General features: G+C 42.9%; 1 protein-coding gene across 1 annotated transcript in view; it reads right to left on the bottom strand.

Moving 5' to 3' along the window:
• Positions 1-24,638, bottom strand: part of fcho1 (FCH and mu domain containing endocytic adaptor 1) — a 64,146-nt gene extending 39,508 nt beyond the window's left edge. Inside the window, exons 1-3 of the mRNA XM_018728157.2 lie at positions 24,506-24,638; positions 16,842-16,922; positions 13,907-13,974 (exon numbers count right to left, since the gene is read on the bottom strand). Coding sequence (XP_018583673.1) covers positions 13,907-13,933 — 27 coding nt within the window. The 5' untranslated portion in view covers positions 13,934-13,974; positions 16,842-16,922; positions 24,506-24,638. The remainder of the gene's footprint in view (positions 1-13,906; positions 13,975-16,841; positions 16,923-24,505) is intronic.
• Between the last annotated feature and the right edge of the window lie 401 nt (positions 24,639-25,039).

The raw sequence follows: 25,039 nt of genomic DNA, 5'->3' as shown, positions 1-25,039 counted from the left end.
AGCTGCTGATAGTAGAAGTACTTCTATTTTTGAAAGGCTCTCCATCAATTTACTGTAAAACAACCAAACATGCTTTCCTGCAGTACAACAAAAACACATTAAACAGCTGGGTATCTAAGCCACAGAGGTGCCATGGAAACAGCCAAAGTGGAGTGAAACTCATTGTGTGATGACTACTTCAGTTGTGCCAACTACACTGAAGTGAGAGACTTGAGCAGAGCTGAAACGGTCCCACCACCCCCAGCACTTAAAGCTCAACCTGACCTCTTTCCTACAGACAGAAAAAGTCACGCAACTCAGAAAATGTATCGGGTGCTCCACGCCAAACTGAGAGAATCCCCAACGCTGATGCCACTATTAGATGCAAATTTTCTATTATGCTATACGCTTGGAGGTGCCTTGACATTTTCCTTTGCTTTCTAATCAATTCAGCCAACTTGTTTTACTTAATTCAGCTGAATTTCAAAGAGAAAGAGTCATGGAGGCAGGGGAGGCTCAGTCTTGTACAAAGGAAACTACTCGTAAACAGTCACATGATCAGAGACACTATAAAGCAATCCCAGGTCTATGCACAGAATCGCTTACATTCAATCTGGTACTTATCAGGAACGATGTAGATTAAACGAATTCAATCTAGTCAAGGGCATCTAAGCCTGCTGGTCCAAGACAGAATTTCCTGGTGCACTTCTATGTGTCGCCATAGGTTTCCCTACAACACCACTCCATACAAGAGGTTGCTGAATCCTGCTCATGGGTGTGCAAATTATTATTACTCACTAACAGCCTGTGGCTGTTCCTACCAACTTTTAAAATCAACAACAGGAAACCTTTGATTCCTGCCAGCCTGACATTCAGCTTACAACTCTACATTTACTTTTTTTCATTTATTAGATAATTTTCTCCAACTAAAAGGGAGCAAAAGTGCATTTTGCAAAAGATGAAGTGCTTCACTTACAAACACACAACTGCTGAATACCCCTTTTTTAACCAGTACACATAATACAAGTACCTGTTTATAGAATTGAGTCTGACATGAAATATCAATGTGACCGCAACAGATGATGTGATGTAAATTTATGGAACTGCTGGGAGAACAGGACACAAGTGGATTAATAACAGTTGGGTTTTGAGAGTCTTACTGAATGCTGACTGGGATTCAGCAGTTCTGAGGGACAGGGAGCTCATTCCACACACACACACACACACACACACACACACACTTTCAGAACCACTTGTCCCATACAGGGTCACGGGGAACCGGAGCCTAACCCGGCAACTCAGGGCGTAAGGGGGAGGGGACACACCCAGGACGGGACGCCAGTCCGTCATAAGGCACCCCAAGTGGGACTCGAACCCCAGACCCACTGGAGAGCAGGACCCGGTCCAATCCACTGCGCCACCATGCCCCCGATGGAGCTCATTCCTCTATACATAAATCAAAAGTATGAACCTAAAGACAAGAAAAGATTCTTTGACTTCAGAATCCAGGTTTGGAACAGCTCAGCCAGTGTGAGAAGACCTCATAACTGGTGTTGCCATTCAGCTGGCACCATATCTTTTGGGCTGGGTGATCGCGTGAACATTTGCTGGCATCTGCAACCATGTTTGAAGAGGCCTGGCACAGCACAAACTAGAGCTGTGCACCAAAAACGGGCATTGTGCTGCACAGATATTGAGACCAGGCAAACGTATGAGGGGAACACCATGAAGGAGCTCTGACTGTTTCCCCTCGCTTCACTTGAATGGTAACAGTGGCCACCACCTCCAAAACAACAACTAACATAACCAACTGTTGTCTAACCTTACACAATCACACCACATTTCAGTAAAGAGGTGACCTTACTACTAATCCCAGTAATTAAGCATCAAAATCACTTTAAATACTATAGAAGAAGAAGAATTTAGAAAAATGAATAAAATCATTTCATTTTGATGGTGTACAAATGAGCATATAAACAAAATGCGAATAATGCTATCTAGGACATTTAACCGTGCCAAGGAATTGGTTGAGTCACTAAGGCTGATTCACATAACCTGTTAACCATCAGCTGTGGACACAGAAATAACAGTAAAATTGAGCAGCTCTGGTCTCGGAAGAACATTTAGGGATGATTCCTCCTCAAATCACATCCCCATATCTGTCAGAAACTGTCAAAGCAGGCAGTTTGCTCATTTCATCCACTTCATTGTTCAAGAGCCTCAGAGTAAAAATTGACTCAAGTCTCTACTTTTCCCAGCACACTGAGGCCATAACCTGGTCCTGCGAATTCATCCTGTACAATATTAATTTACAACATTTATAACCCCAATTCCAAAAAAAGTTGGGACAGTATGGAAAATGCTAATAAAAACAGAAAGGAGTGATTTGTAAATTTACTTTGACTTGGATTCAAAAAACAATATAAAGACAAGGTAGTTCATGTTTTACTTAATCAACTGCATTGTTTTTTGAAGATATATGTTTATTCTGAAACTGATGTCTGCAACATGATCCAAAAAAGTTGGGATGGGGTAGTTTAGGACTAATAACAATGTGGCAAATTGAAATAACAAGGTGATGTTAAACAGGTGAGGCAATTGTGTTAGAGTACATAAAGCAGCCTCCAAAAAAGGCCTAGTCCTTCAAGACCTAAGATGGGTCAAAGCTCAACAATCTAAAAAACAGATGCGTCAGCAAATAATCCAGTACTTTGAGAAAAACTTTCCCCAAAGACACATTGGTAGGATTTTGGGCATTTCACCCTTTACAGTGCACAATGTAATTAAAATATTCAAGGAATCTGGTCAAACCTTGGTGCGTAAAGAGCAAGGCCAAAAACCACTTTCCAAATGTGCATGATTTCCGATCCTTCAGACTTCATTGTTTTAAAAATGGTCATGTGTCTGTAAGGCTGAACATGCATCTGTGGATGCAGCGGCAAATGGTGGTGACTGACAAAGGTTTACTGCAGTATTCCCGAGCCCATGTCATGATATCCATTACAGACACATGAAAGTTTTTAAAACAGTGACGTCTGAAGGACTGTAAATCACGCACATGGCACGTCAAAGCACAAACCCTACATCAATACGGTCCAGAATCACCGCTGACTTCTCTGGGCTCGGTTTCATCTGAGATGGACAGTAGCACAGTGGAATCACGCTTTGTGGTCCAATGAGTCAACATTTCAAATAGTTTTTGGAAACTATATTTCATATTTTTAGGGGACTGCATCCAGTCTCAAAACATCTGTAGTCAACTACACCAGTCTGTAGTCAACTGTCTTCTTTGTTTCCTTGTCTGATGTATTTGTTTCTTTGCCCGATGCCTGTGTTCAAGCGCTCTGTGTCACTGCGTGAGAAGAGCGCTCTGTAAAAATAAACTAAATTGAAAAACAGCCGTTGTGTTCTCCGGGCCAAAGAGGAAAGGGACCATCCAAGCAGTAATCAGCATCAAGTCCAAAATTCAGCATCTGTCATGGTGTGGAGTTGTGTTGGTGCCCATGGCATAGATAACATACACGTCTGTGAGAGCACCATTAATGTAGAAAAATATGTATAAATTTTGGAGCAGGATATGCTGCCATCCAGATGCCATCTTTTCCAGGGACATCCCTGCATTTTCCAGCAGGACGACGCCAAACCATATTCTGCCCGGACTACAAGTGGATGGCTGTGTAAGCAGGGAGTTCAGGTAATACATTGGCCTGCCTGTAAGTCCTCACCTGTCTCCAATTGAGAATGTGTGGCATATTATGAAGTGCAAAATACAGCAAAGGCCCTGTACAACTGCACAGCTCAAGAGCTGTATAATGGATGAATGGGGGAAAATTCCTCTTGCTAAACTTAACCAACTGGTGTCTTCAGTACCCAAACACTTAAGTGTTATTAAAAGACACTGTGATGTTACACAGTGGTAAACACTCAACTGTCCTAACTTTTTTGGAACGTGTTGCAGACAATTTCAGAATAAATATATATCTTCAAAAAACAATATAACTAATTAGGTAAAACATTAAAATACCTTGTCTTTATAACTGTCTTTGCTTGAATACAAGTCAAAGTAAATTTAGAAATCACTCCTTTTTGTTTTTATTAGCATTTTCATACTGTCCCAACTTTTTTGGAATTGGGGTTGTACATTTATTCATTAGCAGATGCTTTTCTCCAAAGCGATGTACATCTCAGAGAAAAATAGTGCATTACATCAACAGAAGGAGAGACTTGGATGCAGACATGTGATTCTAAAGTACAGTTAATTTGTCACAGATCACTATAGGAAGAAGTATACATCACACGAGTTTTATGCATAATTACTCAATTTGGAATCAGAAAATGATTAAACATTTATACATTTGTCATGCTCTTGAAAGATCAGTGGAAAAGTAGGTCCGAAAAAGGTGTTTTGAGATGTTTCTTGAATGTAGAGAGATTCGCAGTTCTGAGTGAGAGGGGAGGTCATTCCACCAAATTGGAGCCAGAACCAAAAAAGATTCACGGTATACACAAAATATTCGCCAGACCTGCCCATATTTCACACCACACTCTATACGAAGTTCCTGGTCTAGACCAAGGTAATATTCCACATGCTTCTGCTGCAACTCCCTCTTGTCTAGTCTTCTGTCCTCCAGCATAAAGCCTTTTCAGGTGATCCAGGTGGTACAACAGCACAGCAAGCAAGCGCCCAGCAAGAGCACTACACACCTCCACCTCTGGGTGCATGGTGGTCCCATGCACAAGATGTCTAAAATAAAAGCTCAAAGGTTCTCAGTTTTGGTTCCAGTGTGATGGAATGAGTTCCTTCTCTCCCTCAGAAGTGTTGAACCCCTATCAGTATTCATGAAGGATCTGAAAAAAATGCATCTCTTTTGCACCTATTTGTCTTCACAAACTTGGAACACATCACCTGTAGGGATCACTTTTGTATTTCCCATCAGTTCCATTTCACGCTGGGTCAGTTTCAACCTTAAAACTAAACCAGATGAGAAAATTCTCTGTTATAATAATGAGAAGTCCCTAGCATTTTTGCTCAGAGTAGTGGCAGTCATGATTATTTAGCAAAAAAACCGCTATCATCCTAGGCCCTTAACATCTTTCAAAGTCAATCATTTTGATTTCCTGAAGACGGAACAGGGGGGCGCGGTGGCACAGTGGGTTGGACCGGGTCCTGCTCTCTGGTGGCTCTGGAGTCTGAGTCCCACTTGGGGTGCCTTGTGACGGACTAGCATCCTGTCCTGGGTATGTCCCCTCCCCTCTCCAGCCTTTCGCTCTGTGTTGCCGGGTTAGGCTCCGGCTCCCCGCGACCCCGTATGGGACAAGCAGTTTCAAATGATGTGTGTGTGAAGACAGAACAAATTCCTGTTACAGCACTGAGAAAACATAAGGTACCAGTAGTTAGAGAAAACCCTGACATTTTTAAAGTACAAAAGATCAACTCATTTCGTCTTAACTTCTTGAGGAGAAATCATGGAAGAATTAAATTTTCTTTAAGCCTTGTATGTTAGCTATGATAAGTGAACGACAACAACAACTGAAAAAAAAGTTACAGTTTTGAAATGGTGCTAGACTGGTAGCTTCATAAAGGCTAAGTTATTGAAACTGAGGGGTCTGGGTTGGATGTCCCGCTCACCTAGGGAAAGTGCATTCGTAATACATTGGCTCTCCTTTCCAGTGTAGTAATCACCACATGCCCACTGTCTGGCTCACCAGGCAGGAAGTCACTGCAAATGGCCTCTCCTACATTACTGTGTCCGTAGCAACACCTCAGTCTTCCCCGTTTCCGCAAAGCTTGCTACGTCATGGCGCGACTGAGTGTCCGGCGGTACAACTGGATGGGCAGGCTGGACTTGTTAGGTTGGCTGCCAACAACCAAGAGCAAGACAACTGACTCCAAACCCGGACAGATGAAGCTCGTTAGCCTTGTCAGGCCATCCATCTATGAGAAGGACACCCCAACATAACACCTACGACCTGGGGACCTCATTGTCACTGTCCCAGCTTGCTAGGGCACGGCAGACAAACCCCAGCTGTAAGGAGTGGGGCCAGTACTGCACACACTGTACTCCACTGAGCAATCTCAAAGGGTACGCCCATGTCTACAACCAACATCAACATCAAGCCCTGCAGCGATAGGAAAGGGCGAAACAGGTGGAAGAAACTGCTGGCGAAGAACAGACCCACCCACTGCTCAGCCGTCCTGTCCTGATAAAAAAGCAGCCTTCCACTTTGCATGCAGCAACCTCCAGCCCAAGTTTTGAGAGATTGAGAATGAATGGTGGACCAGCTTCGCAGAAAGAACTTAGCTTTGCGCAGACCCTGCCCTGAAGGTGGTGTACGGCGTTTCGCAGCAGGTCCAGAGACCCTTGCACAGTGCAGATGGTCAAACGCTCTTCACAGACAAGGCGTTCATCCTGAATCGATGGTCGGAACATTTCCAGACTCTCTTCAGTGCCAACCGCATGGCCTAAGACTCAACAATCCATTGCATCTCACAACACCCACAGAAAACAGAATTGGATGAGACCCCTACCCTAGAAAATACTGTCAAGGGCATTAAGCAGCTGAAAAGTGGCAAGGCAGCAGGAGTCGATGGAATCCCACCTGAGATTTGGAAACATGGGGGCCCAGCACTACACACCAAACTCCACAAGTTCTTTGTCTGCTGCTGGGAACAAGGCAAACTACCTCAGGACTTCCGTGACGCAGACATCACCCTGTATAAGAACAAGGGGGAAAAGTCAGACTGCTCCAATTATCAGGGATAACTCTGCTTTCCGTCACAGGGAAAATCTTTGCAATAGTGCTCCTGAACAGACTGATACCCACCATTGCAGAAGAACTCCTCCCAGAGAGCCAGTATGGCTTTAGACCTAACAGGAACAGCACCGACTTGGTATTTGTTCTCAGACAGCTCCAAGAAAAATGTAGGGAAGAGAACAAGGAACTGTACATGATGTTTGTCAACCTTACCAAAGCATTCGACACTGTGAGCAGAAAAGGTCAGTGGCAAATTATGGAACGAGTAGGATGTCCTCCAAACATCCTCAACATGATCATCCAGCTACATGAAGACTAGCGTGGCCAAGTCAGACCCAGCAATGACCTCTCAGAACCCTTCCCACTAAGCAACAGCTTAAAACATGGTTCCGTCCTCGTGCCAACTCTCTTTATGATCTTCTTCAGAATGATGCTCCAAAGGGCTACAGTAGACCTTAAGGACGAGGACGGTGTCTATATCCGATACCACACCGATGGCAGCCTGTTCAACTGGAGGCGACTAAAGGCCCACACCAAGATAGTGGAGGAAGCGACTCTTTGCCGACGACGCTGCCCTTGTTTCCCACACGGTAACAGCTCTGCAGCATATAACATTCTGCTTTACAGAGGCTGCCAAGCTCTTTGGACTACAAGTCAACTTGAAGAAGACAGTTCTCCACCAGCCTGCACCTCAAGAAGGGCTCCCTGCATCACCACTGGCGAGTCAGAGCTGAAGACAATACACCAGTTCAGCTACCTGGGAGGCATCATCTCCTTGGACGCCAAGGTCGACAAAGACATACAACAGACTGGCAAATAGTGCATTTGGCAGACTGTATAAAAGAGTCTGGAACAACAATCATCTGAAGAAAGGCACGAAGATTAGTGTGTACAGAGCCACTGTACTGACCACCCTACTCTACGGCTCCAAGCTGTGGGTCACCTACTGTCACCACCTGCAACTCCTTGAGCACTTCCACCAGCGCTGCCTCTGCACCATCCTTAACATCTACTGGAATGCCTTTATCACCAACACTGAAGTCCTTGAACAGACGGAGGTCACCAGCATCAAGGCCATGTGCCTGTGACATTGACCACCGTCAGTGGTCTGCTCTAGCTTCCGACTGCAAGGCCTGGAAACACCATTCACCAGGCTGTCTCCTCCTTCGAGAACATATGCATGGCTGGTCTTGAGGACAAAAGGAGATGGAGGAAGAAACGTGACACTGCAGCACCAAATCCAGAACAGACTTTCCTTTGCAGCCGCTACAGCCGGACCTGTCTGTCCCACATTGACCTAATCAGCCCCCAACACATGTGGGCAGTCCCTTTCCTAAATCAAAGCCAAGCCATGATGAAATGAAATTACCACAGATGTCATGTATGACTGGTCAGATGGACTCAGCTTCTGATGTAATGTGCACCAGCAAAAGAAGGATCATTGGACAGTCTAATTGTGTTTCCATAAATGTGTGTCTGCATCTAAAAGTCTGACTGTTGTGAATGCACTTTTGCTTGAGTAGAATGTCACTTTACACAAAAGGGTCTGCTAAATAAATGTAAGCATACATCAACTTGTCAATTCAGATGACTGTTAAGGCAGACTCTCCATCACATACAGATCTACAGGGTGGAATATCAACAGGTGGTACATCAGAGGGGGATGCCAAGGAGAACTGCATGGCATCTGCATTCAGAGATGCTTGAGTCCCATCGCTATTGCTGCCCTGACTCACGACTTCACCTTGTAGAAATGAGTGGGCTGCTTGGCATACTCTGCCAATGCATGCAACATGCAGAGAGATGGAGAAACCTGCTTCAGAGACCACCTGTGTTCCAGACACATCCACTCATGCGCAGCAAGATTTGACACTGAAATGGTATCAATGACATCACTAGCATCTGCCATCTAACCTCAAAGAAAGCTTTCTTCACAACAGCTTTTTTAAATTGAGCAGCACAGTGGGTGGTTATCCTTTTTTCCAATAATCCAATTCTGCAAAGTACAGCTGATTTCATCATAAGCACTCTTATCTAAAGTGGCACCTGGCAGTGCCTGCCAATTTCTACCATCTAATTTATTTTGATCCTGGATCACGTTTACTTAGAATGAGCAGAGAGAGCAGAAGTCAACACTAGACATATCTGAACAACACCAAAATTGTAACACAATTACATGAATACACTGCCTGCACTAAAGAAGCCAAATTGCACAACTGTAGAAGCTAACACTTCTTAAATGGCACATGCAAAAGTACTGTTGCACTGGTCTTAAATACAAGGCTGATACATTTGTAATTGCTTAGGTAGAAAGTTCAACCTGAATAGCAAGTGATTCTGAACAATTAATACACAATCATAGCCAAGTTCCTTTTTTGTCAGATACATGGAAGAAAAACTAATGTCAACGACATCAAGAAGGGATTATGATTCAGCTCAGGTTTATGACTGCATAGGAGACAGCTGATCTCAGTAGTGAGATACTCCCCCTCTGAGCTTCAATTAATTACAGCTCATGTTATTCCTCAGAAGCTGATAGCATAGTGGTTAGAGTTACTGCCTTTAGACCAAAGGTCACAGGTTTGAGCCTCACCCCTGGTTGTAGTACCCTTGAGCAAGATACTTACCCTCAATGGCTCCAGTAAAACTACCCAGCTCTATAAATGGGTAAATAATTGTAAACTCAGCACTGTAAATTGCTCTGGTGAAAAGTGTAAGTTAAAATAAGTGTGTGTGTCATAATAGCAGAACACATCCCAAGATGCCACTGATCAGTGACTGGAAGAGTATTAAGCCATCAACATGTTGCAGTTCTGCCACATAATAAAAGGTTAGATTAACTTCCCCTTCAAGCATTACTGCCAATTCTATACATCTGTGGTATGTGAGGGCATGATTGGTACAGGGAGTGACCAGGAGAGGGCCAATGGTAGGTTGTAGGAACTTCTTTCTTTATCTATGCTTGGCAATTAAGAACACACAACTACAGCTTAGTTAAACAACCAGTAAAACAAGAGGATTATCTAACTAACAAATAAGTAACAAAAACACTTTCTACCACAACACAGTACTTCATCAAAAGCCAAACATCTACAGTTCTCAAACTTTGTCACAAATTCCACATCTACAGATCACAAATGAACCGCTAGCATCCCAACTCCTGTTTGGGAGCAGGCCCATCAGTTCTTCCATTTCACTCATTTTTAAATACTCTCTTGAATGTCCTAATTGTCCATACCTGGTGCTCTTTTTTCTGTAACCAACTGTCATGAGATGTGGCTGTCTGTGAAGGTAGCGGGTAGACGTAGACCAGTTCCCACTTGCCAAAGCTTCTTTGCATTTCACCCAAACCACCCCCTTACTGACCAGAAGTTAATTTTTTTGTTACCCTTAAGTAACCATCAAATGAAAACTTCATAATTAAGGCTGTTAAATTAAAAATTTGAGTTACATACAATGGTTCGTAACGATAAACAGGCGCTACTTTGTGACACGCATCATAACATTGTGCTTCTACAGCGGTTTGTCGGCTTGTGGGCAGAGCGCGTGAGCTCGAGGTAGGACAAAGACTTCCTTCTTTTCAGCTGGACTACATTGCTGTTAACAGTGTCTCGTGTGTTATTGTATTTGGCTTTAATTTTTTTGTTTTTTTACCCTCCTAACCATGGCACCAAAGCATAAATGTGATGCAAGCGATGGTGATGCATAAAAGAAAAGGGAAACAATCACAATTGAAACTAAAGTAGAAAGTAGTAATAATAAAGCGATCGGTAAAAAGTGAAATACCAACAAAATTGGAAAAGTGAACGCTGAAGTTTCTTTAATGTTTTGCACACATACGCTCTCTCTCTCCCTATTGTAAATACTGTAGTTGTCATGACTATGGCCACACCTCAGCCAGTAGCTTCAATCAGAGGACTTGGCTATAAAAGACACTTCTTCCCAGTTGCAGAATCTTACTCGACACAACTGCCCCCTCTGCATTTTCAAACCTACCTTGCTTTGCTCTTCCAAGTCTTGTCCCTCATTGTTCCCCAGTCCCATTCCACATCTCTTTGATAATGACAGCCTGCCTTGTCCCTCGAGCACAATTCTGGATCCTCGCCGTTGTTCAGTTCGCCAATCAACACACCACCTTTGATTATGAATAAACGATCCTGCACTTGGATCCAGCCTCCTCCATGTCCTCTGTTCATCATGACAGTAGTAATATTTCTTATTATCTCTTCCTCTGTCTCTTTCTATTATAAATACTGTAGACACATTTATTATTGTTATTATTACTGCATTGTTATATTAAAGATGGTCTGGTGTATCCGGAAGTGTTTCTTTAATGTTTTTATGCATAGAAAGGTACACGGTATATTGTAGACTAGGACAAACATTTGACAAACTGATGTTAGATGCCCACCATACCTAACTGTTCCGACATACAGCAAAATCCGACTTAGACAGACTGAGGAACAGAACTTGTTTATAATCCGGGGACTGTCCATACATGGTAGAGTCACACAGCTGCCAGTCTAAGAACTTACTAACTGTATCTTTGAGTGACTGACTTTGTACATTATATTTTGCGTTGGAGGTCCATCGCTGCAGTTCGTGGTGTTTCAGGTAAGTGTAGTAGTGCTGCTACTGCTTTTTCCTGACGCGCATTCCTGTTGTGGAGCTGTGTGGATAGACAGACAAAATCGGTTGTGTGTCTGTGTGGTGTTATCAGGATTCATCGATCCTGCGTTTTATGCACCTACTTGAGCAATGAACATCAGTGCATCAAGTGGAAAGTTACAAACTAGGTTTACTTAAGAATCACATGTCTGCAGCCATGTCTCTTTCTCTTAATATGATGCACAAATTGTATTTTTGCTGAGATATACATCGCTTTGGAGAAAAGCGTCTGCTAAATTAATAAATGTATCACTTCTCAATCTTACAGCAGAGGTGCACAACTCCATAAACTTTGAAAAGTGTGCAAAGTGTGTTTGTTATGGCTCAGTTTCAGCTCCAAAGTCCCATACTTAAGAAGTTACCTGGATAGTACTTTCCTCAAACACCATTTCAGACAATAGCTTGGAAATTAAATGTTTATATATAAAAAACAGAAGGACTGTGTAAACTCTAATAATAAAAGGTAACTTAATATAGCTTCACCCACATGACAGGATATAAGGTCATATTGCCCATATTAAGTAGTTAGGCAAAAGAAACCATTCTGTTTTCATATGATGTAGCTGGAGCAGACAGGGCAGCTTCTGAAGGTATCACAATACAATCACAAGACTACTGAGGGGAAACTTGTCTATCCTTTGTTTGTTTCTGACCTGCCAAAGCATTCCCAAATATCGTATATTACATTTATTTCTTTATCAGACGCTTTTCTCCAAAGCGAATTCCAATGGATATTATGTAGTGTTATCAGCCCACACACCTTATTCACCAAGGTGACTTACACTGCTAGATACACTACTTACAATGGGTCACTCCTCCATACATAAGTGGAACACACTCTGTCACTCACACACATCCCCTCCAATGGATTCCTGTAGCTGCTCATATCAAGTTCAAAACAAGTCATGGTTAATAAGATTGTCAAAGGATCTGCACACCAATATCTTCAGAACCTGATCAAACCCTACACCCCATGAAGAGTGCTACATTCAACTACCTCTGGTCTCTTTGTGGTCCCATGCTCAAGAGGACCAAAATCTTTTGAATGAATGCAAGTGTCATGTTGTCACAGAGCAGTCTGTAGGTGTTTAGTTTTGGTTCCAATGTGGTGGAATGAGCTCCTGATAACTGCTGTGTCCTTTGCAACATCCAAGAACAGTCTTAAAACATATATATGTACTTCCAATGAATTCTACAGGACAGCTACTCATGTAAAATGCACAGGCAATTGGCAGGTGAATTGGACAAACTTACAAGATTCTCAGGTTTGCATCTACAACTTTTTGTCTGTTGGTGATATGAACTTGTTTACTCTGAGTTTTAGAGAAAAGTTTGCTTAATGAATAAATCTAAATGTAATGGTTCTACCACTGCTCTGAAAAAAAGGAGCTATAAATATGGGCTCCGGCAGCCAGCCACCATTTTACCCTGCTTCCTTTTTTGAGATCTCTATAGGGCAAACCCTGTTCATTTTTTGTCTCGATACAATGAAGCAAAACCAAAAACCAAGATACAAGGGCAGCACAGCTTACATGCCACAATGACACAAGACACCCTGCCAAAAAAAAAGAGGGGGGTGGAGCATCACAGGGGCTACACAATCCTTCACTTTTACAACTTCTGCTCCCCCGTGCTGAGCACCCAAGAGGTAAATCTATATCAGCTACAAACACAACCAGGTTCCCCTAATCACCATTATTCAAACCTTCAATACATTCGAAATCCTGCTGGACACCTGCTTGGTTCATATTTAAACTTTTCTAAGGCCCAGAAATTATGTTAGTGCTATTCTGACCAACATTCTACATTGGTCAGAGAGACCAGTATGACAGCTCATCCTTCTGAATCCATTAAAACGGTGATGTATAACTGAATGATTTTGCAGCCACTGCCTTAACCTATCCTTGCAGCATAGCACTACACAATGAGGTGGTATGGAATGTAGGACACACCTGAAATAGCCCCAAGCCCAGGTATGCCAAGGCACCAGTGCACAGAGCACCCCTGGGAGCAGCTGACAAAGAGGTGGCCTGTTCCCGTCACTCAAACACTGGCTGTGCTGCGTATCCAGCATGGCCAAAGGCATGGCAGGATGCTGTGCTGCAGTGCACTGTTTCTGACTATCGAAACCACCACAGCTCAACATCCTCATACAGGACCTACCTACTGCCATGTCTACAACATGTTCAAAAACCATTTTAAAAAGGTCATGTGTAAACCTTTTCTTAAGACAAAATATTCTACGACTCGAAGGAAAGTGCCCCCCACATTTCTGCTTTTTTTTTTTTTAAAATAAAATGAGCCATGCTAGGGACTGTACTGCAGAGAAGGCAAACCTACTTAAAGGCCTACTACCATATCATTAGACAAACACTAAAATCAATACAGTTCAACACATTCTCACTGCCATTATATTATGGCACTCATATCCCCCCACTGTGCAGGCCTTTGATTAGTAAATGTAAAGCAAAAAACAAACTGGAAATACAAGTCAGTCACTTACCCAAAAGTTACTTTTGAACAATGCCATCTTTTCGTTTCGTGTTTGCTCCCCACAGTTTTAACAGGGATCTGAAAATATAGAAAGAACAAAACACCATTATTTATTGAGAAGCAGAAGGTACTCAGGCAAACTGGCAGAACTCTAGTATGTGATCAGGAAGCAAATGCCTCTTTGGTCCACACGCAAAGCATGGACCCTTGCTGACTGTGGGGCTTAACAGTAAGGTGATGTGTGTGTGTGTGTGTTGTTTGTCCGTTGTTGTCGACGAGGACCATCTAGTCAGACTGGGGTAGGGGCGGGGCGGGGGTGCGTGCACAGATGGCTGATCAGACCGATTTGCGCATGAAATGTTCTCCGACATTGCAGACATGTGATTGTACCATTTTGTTGGGAACGAGTGCCTCGAGATTTCCGTTCCTGTCGTTTTTGCATGGAGGTGCACAATCTCATTCTGTTCTTTGCAGATTCTTCCCAGATTCTTCCCAGCTATACGTGTCAATGCCAAATTCCTTTACGGACGATTTGAGCGTGTCCTTGAATCGCTTCTTCTGACCACCTTGAGATCGGTTACCTTGGGATAGCTTGCCATAGGAGAGTCGTTTGGGAAGCCGTAGGTCTGACATGCGTACCAAGTGACCTGCCCATCTAAGCTGGGAGTGCATTAGAATAGTGTGAACACTTGGTAGGCCAGCACAGGTGAGAACCTCCGTATCCGGAACCTTTTCTTGCTATTTAATAGCAAGAATTCTACGTCGGCATGTTGTGTGAAAGTGGTTCAGTTTTTGGGCATGACGAGTGTAAACTGTCCATGTCTCGCTCGCATAGAGCAATGTAGATAGTATGACTGCGCGATAAACAGTAAGTTTTGTCTGCAGATGTATGCCTCTTTTCCACACATTTGAATGGAGTCTGCCAAAGGTTGCACTGGCTTTGGCGATGCTTGCGTTCACCTTGTCCTACTGTGGCACTGATATAGTGCTGCCACAGATAACTATGTAAAGGTGCTAAAGGATGGGTACGGGGACACCAAAACAGCATGTCTTTGCCCCAACTGTAAATATAGGAAACATGAACTGATGAATAAAACTCAAATTAAGAAATGAATAGCAGTTGGCTTTCTTTTGTTCTTAATGACTGCAATGGGCTATGAATGGACCTACTGAGTTCTGGTAGGAAGCTACCGCTCCTTCCCTTCTTTAAAAGCATTCACGAACTCAGTTACAGAAAAGGTCCATCTTGAAAGTGTCGTATTTCTGCACTCATTATTCATACTAAAGATGTTTTGGTTGAGTCTGGTGGGCTGCAAGAAGGTGCGGTGGTGTGGCGGGCTTGGCCAGGTCCCGCTGTCTGGCGGGTCTGGGGTTCAAGTCCTGCTTGGGGTGCCTTGTGATGGACTGGCATCCCGTCCTGGGTGTGTCTCTCCCACCCCAGCCTTGCACCCTCTGTTGCCGGGTTTGGCTCCGGTTCGCCTCGACCCCACTTAGGACAGATAGAACGTGTGGTGGGCTGCAGTGATCAACTTTTCATCCTTTTAAGGGATTTATTCACAGTGCTTGTGACCCATTTTCCTGCAATGAGTGGCCCATGACTTCTAGAAATATACTGTAGTACTTAGTAACATACCGTAATACTACATTATATAGATTATTATACAAATATATGATAGCCTAGCCAGACTACTGCAAACCTCCTGTCTGGCTTTCCAGCTTCTACCATCAAACCTCTACGACCAATACAGAACCTTCCCCTCTCACTCAGAACTGAATCGCTCACAACATTTAAGAAGAGTCTTAAACCTCATCTCCTTAGACCCACTTCTCCCCTGATCTCAGAAAAATGTAAATGTTTCATAAAGTTGCGATGAGAGATTGTTGAATACTGGCAAAACCTTTATGCAGCTACTCGTGTAATGTATATTGGTTCCTACGGTTGAATGTGACAAATTAACTGCTTTAGAATAAAGTGCCCACATCCAAGTCTCCCTTTTTGCTAATGTAATGGACTCATTGTATTTTCCTGAGATGTATGTTGCTTTAGAAAAAAAGGGTCTGCAAATGAATAAATGTAAATAAAGCTTTTGTTACAAAAATTACTATTAAGAGCTAAAGCTGAAAAAGGAAGCAATAACAAAACAAAGGAAATAAAGAGCTATCTATAGATATTTAGTTGTATTATTACTCATACTAAACCTACATAAATGCATAAGTTTTGGTATTCAGATGTATAGATTGAATTTATTATCTTTCAAGAATTCCAAAATGAATGGAGAATTAAATAACAGAAAAAGATGAAGATGGAGGAAAACTGAGGAAGAGAAAACATGCAGAGTAGTCAGACAGAAGCCAAGGCAATTCCCTTTACCAGATGAACTGTGCATTTCACTACTATTTCTTAACACAGAAAATATATCACATCCTATTACAACTTAAAAAACCAAAAATATATACTCCATGTCTGATATGTCTATCTAATCACAGATAGCCTCGTGATTCAGCAATGCAAATGTTCATGATGACAGGCTTTCAAAATTTAATGAGAGATATAGTGAAGGCAACACAGCAAGTATACATCAAAGAACCCAGGCTATGTTGAGTTGGCACGCTTTCCCCCGTGTTCTTGTGGGTTTTCTTCAGGTGCTCCAGTTTCCTCCTGGGGTCCAAAGACATGTTTCATTTGGACTGGCCACTCTAAATCGACCATGCAAGTAAGTGTGTGTCTCTGTGTGTGGCTACACTGCAATGGATTACTATGGCATCCAGAGCACACCCTGCAGAGCAGAGCTCCTATGTTTCCAGGATAGGCTCCAGACCACCATCACTACCACCCTTCCTTAAAACAAGTGGCTATTTATACTGAGTGAAAATGTGAAAGGGTAAAACAAGCAAAACGGCAAGGTGCATGTGGCAGTCTGTGCCACACCCTGTATCACACTCACCCAGGGACAGTCACACACACCAACAAGCCCTTCTGCCTAACAGACTCAGCACCCAGGTGGTTGCCTTCAGCTCTGCTGCTCCTGGGACACAAAAGGAAGTCAGTCAATGAGTCAAAACACAGTAGATGTCACAGTTGAAAGCAACAAGTGCTGCAAAACAAAATACTTCTATAGTTTAGAACAGAACAATACTTCAATAGTTATGTTTGCTTTCATTTCTTCTTTCGAATGTGTCCCACTCTTTATACATAGAGTCAGACCACAGCATCCTTAACTCTTTCCGCATTGAAAATTACACCCTGTTTTTCTCACAGAAAAAGCTAGGCTTTGTTTGTCAGAATGTAAACACCCTCCATGTTCAGACTGAAAGCAACATTACAAAAATACAATAATTCACTCAGAATGTGCTATGGAGGGAAAGCATAATACACACAAGAAAATGTTTACATATTCTCTCAAAATGTAAAATAACCGTATCCTGTGAAAAGCCAAAAACAAAACAGATTTGCTGAGAAATTACTGAAAATGGCATCACTGAAAATTAAAAAGGAAGTCAGCTTTTGCTCAGATCTAGGTACCATCAGTACAGTTACAATTCTGAAGCAAAATAACCTTTAATGAAAGTCAAGGGTGTCCAGTTCAATCGAGTTGGGACGGTTCAAACCAGTAGATGTTTTTCCATTGAGTCCGACAGGATTTTAACTTCTGAACCACTGGGGGCATCCCCAGCACACTCTACCATGGTATGTGCTTTGAATACCTGGCGATGCTTCCCCTGAACAATTCAAGTGTGGTCATAGTGACACAGGAAGTGGTATATGTGTCTTGCTACAAAACACTCCATCTCAAAGGGTACATTGTCTCTGGTGAAGTAAAGACATGCCTGGCTTCAGACTGATTTTAATAATAAATTGTAATAGTAACTTTTCTATTTGTTCTACAGACAGACAAAGGGTCCAAAATTGAAAGTCTGTAGGTTCTCAATTTTGGCTGCGATGTGGTGTAAGGAATTCCCTCTGTCTCTCAGAACTGCCGGATCCCTTTCAACATTCAAAAGGGTTTTCAAAACATCCCTTTCAAACTCACTTCTCTCCTGATCTACTACCAGCTCTACAAATTTGTATCACATTATCCATCATGATCACCATTGCATTTCTTACCCAACTTAAATCTAAATGCAGATACTCATGAAATGCATACTGGGGAAAAAGGTAGCCGACAGTGGACAAAATTATCTGTGCTTCATAAATGATCTGTAAAATTCTTTGTTCTGAAATGTACTTTTTACTCCAAGTTGGACACTGCTTTGTATAAATGTGCTTGCTATATGAATACATGCAAATATCTTTTATACGGCACCTTTAAAAGCAAATTTTACAGTAAGATGATAAATGTGGTACAGTGATAAACTTGCAGTAGGAGCAAAAGAATTGGAACAAACTACCAAAAAATTAAGCCATAAACTAATACAAAGATAACATGAGAACTAGTTATGAAAAAGACAGAAACCACAAAAATGCATTAACTTAAAGCAATTGTGAACATGTTGGTTTGTAACCTGGATTTAAAGGTGCCCAGAGAATGAGATTTCCTGATTTTTTTGTGATGGGAATTTCCCAGTTTGTGCAATTTAGGATGAGAAATTCAGATCACTTAGAGTGCACGTGAGCTTGAGAAACTTGTAAAAGACAGAGTCAGATGAATGAGGATTGCAAGGTAAGGAATCAACTAGTAGGAAATCAGAGAGATAGAGGCACCAGTCCATGCATAGCTTTATAGATAACAATTAGTATTTTAAGTTCAACTCAAACCCTTACAGGAAACCAGTGTAGGGATTCTAGGACAGGTGTCATGTTGTCACCTGCCATGAACATGTTCAGGATCTTAGCTGGGGATTGTTACATACTAGGGCTTTAAGGTGCATTTCCACACTCTGGCAAGGACAGCACTACAGTAGTCAATTGCAGAGAATATGGATGTGTTGACTTACCCTCTGACAACAGAAAAAGACAATACGGGATGCAGCAATTTTTCCTTGATTGAAAAAAGTGATGTGAGTGATGGGTTGGGAGGGAAAAGCAGCAGCTCCTACAAAATAAGTGGGTGAAGAAGCAGAAAACCAGTTGCCCAAGGACCTGGCAGAAAGTCTGTTAATGCTGCACGACAGCTCTGGCTGCGTACTCCTGCGTAACTTGTGTAGATAGGAGCTATGCAAGGCCACAGAGCCAATGTTATGCTCACAGTGGGCTTTCCCTCTCTGCGTCTCCATGCCAGGAAGACCATGCTTCCTCCCTACATCAGGGAACACAGATTCCCCTGAATAGGACTCCTGTTTGGCAAGATACTTCATACTGATATCAGAGTTCACTTTCCTTAGGCAAGGGGTCATTGTGGTCAGTCCTGAAAGTAAAAAAAAATTTTGACCCAGTCCTTCACCCACTATTTTCACATGTTGAAAATTTAATCCAAAAAAAAAAAAATCCCTCCCTGAAGTTGCTGCCAGCAAATAAACTCAGTTTTACTCTTTGTCAATTACGAGAATTTCTAAACATCTTTCGTTACTGAAGTTCTTCAACAACAAACAGGGAGTGCTGTATGTTGCATGTAGGTGAGAATTTCATTTTACATATACTTTTAACAGAACTTAACTGAGGGAAGATAAGGCATTGCATTAAGGAATTTACAAAAGTCTGCAGCATGCCTGTTCTGCAGAAGGGAGGAGAACTGAGGAGGACCTACACACACTTAACCCATCTCCCTGACAGCAAAAAGGAGACCTACAGACCGACAACCTGGGGCCCAAGAGCAAGAGACTGTGGGATTGCACCTGGCCCATCCATTGTCACCCCTGCCCTGAGCACAAGATTTGATGTCCTACCACCAACCCTTTCCCCTGAAAGTGTATGTGTGTGTAAAACTCCCACTGAATTTTCCTTCAGTATCTGCTGGCCTCCTGGGTGAAGAATTCATGTCACTCTCCTTTCTGCTCAGTCTAGAATCAGGTCAGAGACAAGCCACATGCTAGAACACACCAGCACTTACAGTGGAAGCTACCACACCCTAATGCTGCAAAACACTTTCTTTTCTGGAACAGAGGCCACCATGGGGGGGGGAACCTTGGTGTAGGGGTGCAGTGGATTTTTGATCACAAAAACACTCATCCATCATTTGGCAGAAATAAAAATTACTCTGTCCTTTAAGCTTATGTGTTCTAAACATAAAAAGAGGCAAGGTGGGTTTTTTTTCTGAAAACATCCCCCATTTGGAAAACTGCCCTTGTTGCTGCACAAGGATGTGGAAATAAAAGATAACTCCACCAAAAGCCATGGTACAGAAGCAGTGGCAGGAAAGCAGAGCAAGGGAAACAAAAATAGAGAAATTGAGGAAAAAGGAGATCTAAAAAGACCAAGAAATGAAAGATAAAATTAGGTTAGGACATCATGGCTTGTCAGTGCCTACTTCACAGAATAACAGACCAGTCCAGCCAAATTTTCTCGATTTTTCTTGTACTTGCTGGGCAATATCCCAGTCAAGGGACACCCCCAACCTACAAAAGGAGGGGGGGATCCTGTTTCTCTCAGCAAAATATGCCGAGACCTAAGTGAATTCATCTTGTCGCTATTAAATAAGGACACACATCTTTCAGGCCTCCACATTACTGGAGAGATGATTTACATTAATCATTTGTTGCTTGGATAACATTTTTATAAAAGGAACTTAAAATTTTGCACATGTATAAAGCTGGTTATTTTACACAGTAAGCTATGCACCCAGCACCTTTCTAAAAGAAACTACAGCAAGATTGCCCTATTCGCTTCACAAACTCTCCATCTTCAGGTTAAGTCTTACATTTATTTATTGAGCAAACACTTTCCACCAAAGCAACTAATATATTAAACTGGTTACAGTGATTTAACAATTTATACAGCTCAGAAATTTTACCAGACAAATTCAGAGTAAGGGCTCTGCAGCAGGAGGTGGGATTTGAATCTGGGTCCTTCAAATGCAAGGTGGTAGTTATACACAAATAAGCCTCCTGCTCCCCACAAGTTTTAAGCAGTTTTAAAGAGTACAGTACCAAGCAAGTAACATAAAAAGCATAAGAATAAAAATATGAAACTGGAACTCAAAGGTAATGGGAAATTTTATCACCCTGCCTTAAAATCCTGAAGTCTTCCATCTAAAACCCTCTGAGAAACTCTGTGTGCGGGACAATACATAGCGTAGTGGTTAGAGCTGCTTTGGAATCAAAGGTTGCAGGTTTGAATCTCACCTCTGGCTACAGTATGCCAGAGCATGGTACTTACCCTAAATTGCTTGAGGGGAAAAAATTAGCAAGCAGTACAAATGGGTAAGTAATTGTAGGTAGATTAATGCTGTAAGCTGCTTTAGAGAAAAGCATCTACTAAATTAATAAATGTAAACCCACAAAACTTGCAATGGAGAAGCAGTGGTCTTTCACCACTCATGTTACAACCAAATGTGTGTGCATATGCAATGAATTTCATATATATGAATTACTTCTAGTACTATGCAGATCTATAAAACAAAGAAGTTGCTGCCTATCAAAAAGCCTAGATATGAACAAAGCCAATTCACAAACACATATAGCTGCAAGCTGGCACCTGTGATGATGCATTATGCCTAGTTTTCATTATTTTCATATTGGAATTGGGTTTGACCTATAGTTAAAAGAAAGTAAACTAACATGCTTGCATCCCAAATCATGCCTGCTTTCTTCTGTTTTCTGTGCAAGAAATTAAATTAACCTCATTGCTTGTAGGGGCATGGTGGCACAGCAGGTTTGGCCAGGTCCTGCTCTCTGGTAGGTCTGGGGTTCATATTCTGCTTGAGGTGTCCCACCCACCCCCACCCCAAGCCTTTTGCCCTGTGTCGCTGGGTTAGGCTCTGGTTCACTGTGACCCTGCTCAGGTCAAGCAGTTTTTATATATATATTAAAAAAACCACACATGGCAGTATAAATGTCACAAATGGGTAAATCACTGTAAGCTGCTTTAGAGAAAGGATCAGCAAAAGATATTTAATTTAAAACTGTTTGTCCAGTGCAGTCATGGAGTTGTAATGCATATCCCGGAAACAGAGCCCAAGGCAGGGTAACACACTGGACAGGATGCCAGACCATCACAGGGCAATCTAGCACATACACACTCTCACACTCACTATAGGTAGAGGGGCCAATCCACTGGTAACATGCTTCTTTAGACTGTGGCAAAACACCGAAGGAAACCCACACAAACATGGGGACAATATGCAAACTCCACACAGGTTGATCCACACTCTAAACCACATCTGAACCCAAAGCCCAGAAGCTGCTAGGCACCAACAACTCACTGTGCTATCCTATTCATCTTAGTCCGTACAGATTCTTGGCCTGCCCTTCTTTCTGTGTGTCAGAAGCAGTAAGCCTTTGAAAAATTATTTCTAGCACTGCACCAGACCTGGATCTGACCATGTCAGCAGTCAAGAGACATTGCATAGGGCCATTTTCTGCATTCAACTAAACTAGACCTGCAGGACACAAAGTGGCCCGTGACCCTAGAGACCTGCCATTTAGACATGATGCAGAGTTCTTCCCAAAAGGTAACCCTGCAGTCTGGAGTGCCTCAACCATCACATAGCTGTGAAACAACAAACCAGGTCACACACCATTGATGAGGAGAATAGAGCCTGCCCACCCCTCGTCGACAAACTGCTAAATCCACCAGTGGACTGTGCGCTTTATAGGGCGATTACATTATTTATCTAATAAGTGAGTCATTACTGCAAAGGGACGAAGGCTGAACACTACATGCAATCCCAAGGTCTCTGACTAACAAGCAGGAATTTTGCAAATTACAAAAAAAGAAAAAGCATTTTATGTAATTCCTGGGTAACACAAAGAACTGAACATGGTGATTCTATATGCCACTGACTAGTGACCACAGGACTACCCAGAAGGGGTTTCCTGCATCCCAAGATTAAGACATACACACACAGGGGAGAGGATGAAAACATGGCTCTTATAGCCTCAACCTGAAAAGCAGCAGTGACAACAAATTAGAGGCGTATAAAGTTATTTCCATGGAACTCATGGTACACGCACACACGCACGCCATCTAAAACCACTTGTCCCATACAGGGTCACAGGGAACTGGAGCCTAACCCAGCAACACAGGGCACAAGGGGGAGGGGACACACCCAGTACAGGACACCAGTCCATTGCAAGGCACTCCAAGCAGGACTCAACCCCCAGACCTACCAGAGAGCAGGACCTGGTCCAACCCCCTGCGCCACTGCATCTCCCATGGTGCAAGTACAATTCTCAAAAAACAAATGGGGACAAATTATACTTACAACACCAAATGAAAAAGTACTTGAAAGTATGGGGCAGTAAGTGCTGTAGTGGTTAGTGCTGTTATCTTATAATCCACAGGTCACTGCTTCAAGCCCCTCTCCTGCAGTGATACCCTTGATTGAGATACTTACCCCAAATTGACAGCATGTAAAGGCTCTGCTGTATAACTGTGTAAATTATTGCAACTCACTAAAAACCTAACAAGGAAGAGAAAAGGTGTGACACAATTTTAAAGTGTATGTAAATGAGCACAAGTATTAACAGTTCCTGATTCAGTAAAGTGAAGAACCTGTCCATCATGAAAAAGTAAGTAAAAAGTAGAGTATATTTCATGTTGCCTGCTTTTGCCACCACAAAGTTCTGGAAACAGACGCTCGTATTTTGTTCCACAGGATACATTACAGCTACCCTGTTCACACCATACTGATGTGTAGGCAACCAAAGCCTGCAACACTATATTCACAAAACTGAAGTGGATCAAATGGCAACATAAAAACTATTATTTATTTATGACACACACTTCTCTAAAGTGACTTACAGCATTAAGCTACACATGATTATCTATTTATACAGCTGTGCAATTGTTATTGGAACAATTCAGATTATGCACCTTCAGGGGGGGTACAGCAGGAGGTGGGATCCGAACCCATGCCCTTCTATTCTATAACCACTACACCAGCTGCTGGACATTCGCCACCGCATATACCAAAAATTACAATACTTTTGGGATATTCCGCTTGGAAATTATTCATGACGCCTCCTGTTTTTTTTTTTTTTTTTTTAAAATCAACAACGTCTTAAGTTTAACCACACACAGCGCAGCCGATACTGGTGAATCCTATGCATGATCTAGACGTGGCGTTTTTTTGTCAAAATCGATCGATAAGACGTAGAAGCAGACACTTTTGTTTTACTTTCATGCACGGTTAAGGATGTCCGCTCTTGCCCTTTTCCCCCCACGCTGTGCCCTGTCACGCGCGCTGGATCCCGCCCTCGGGACACCGTCAGCCTCACCTGTCGCGCTTGCTTTTTAATTTTACAGCTCGAAACATCCAGCCGCATCAGTGCACGAGGTCCTGCACTTACAGCGTTCGGCAGTAAAAAAATCCAAAAGCAGTCGGCGATGCACGGCGCCGCTCGAACTGCGACTCTGCGGGTGAGTCCACTGACTGAAGGTTTTTAAAAATAGGTCCGGCTAAGGGCCGGTGGTGAACAGCGCGCGTACACGGTACAGCTGTCCGCGACGCCGCGCCGTCAGTCACTCGCTGTCCTGAAAATTACACGCGCTAGCAAGGTTTTCACAACTTACTGGAGGCAAGAGACGCCGACGTGAGACACTATGGTGCTGAAACATCCCACCGGTATCCACGCACGTTCTTCTTGTGTGACGAGGTACACAGCAAAAAGCACCATTCACCTGCGTCGAGTATCTGCGCGAGGGCTCAGGCTGTACCACCGCTATTTCTAGCGCTCGCGGCAAGGCGAGCTCCTGAGGACCCGCCCATGCCGCTCTTGATTGGCGAGGATGCATGTCAATCAAGCCGTTGGGCAGCGTTGGCGCGTCGATGGTGGAAAAGTAGCTCGTGAACAGTGGAGCAAGGTACGATAAAGTAGAGCGTGGTGATTGACCCTGTTTTCCGCAGTCCAACCGAAGACTGCGTCAGCGCACAGGTGAAGATGGATGGGCGTGAAATGCAAATGCAACTTGGCTCACACAGTTCGAAATTTATATTCTTCAGTTGTCTCTCGTTTTGCACTCAAATACCAGTCAGTCAGTCAAACCCTGAGGCTAGCTACAATTGAATTGCACTCCCACCACCTGGCAGGTGCTAAGCCTTAAGTT

Source organism: Scleropages formosus, chromosome 9 (genome assembly GCF_900964775.1).
Source record: "Scleropages formosus chromosome 9, fSclFor1.1, whole genome shotgun sequence".
NCBI classification, from domain to species: domain Eukaryota; kingdom Metazoa; phylum Chordata; class Actinopteri; order Osteoglossiformes; family Osteoglossidae; genus Scleropages; species Scleropages formosus.
This window is presented reverse-complemented; position numbering and strand designations above follow the sequence as displayed.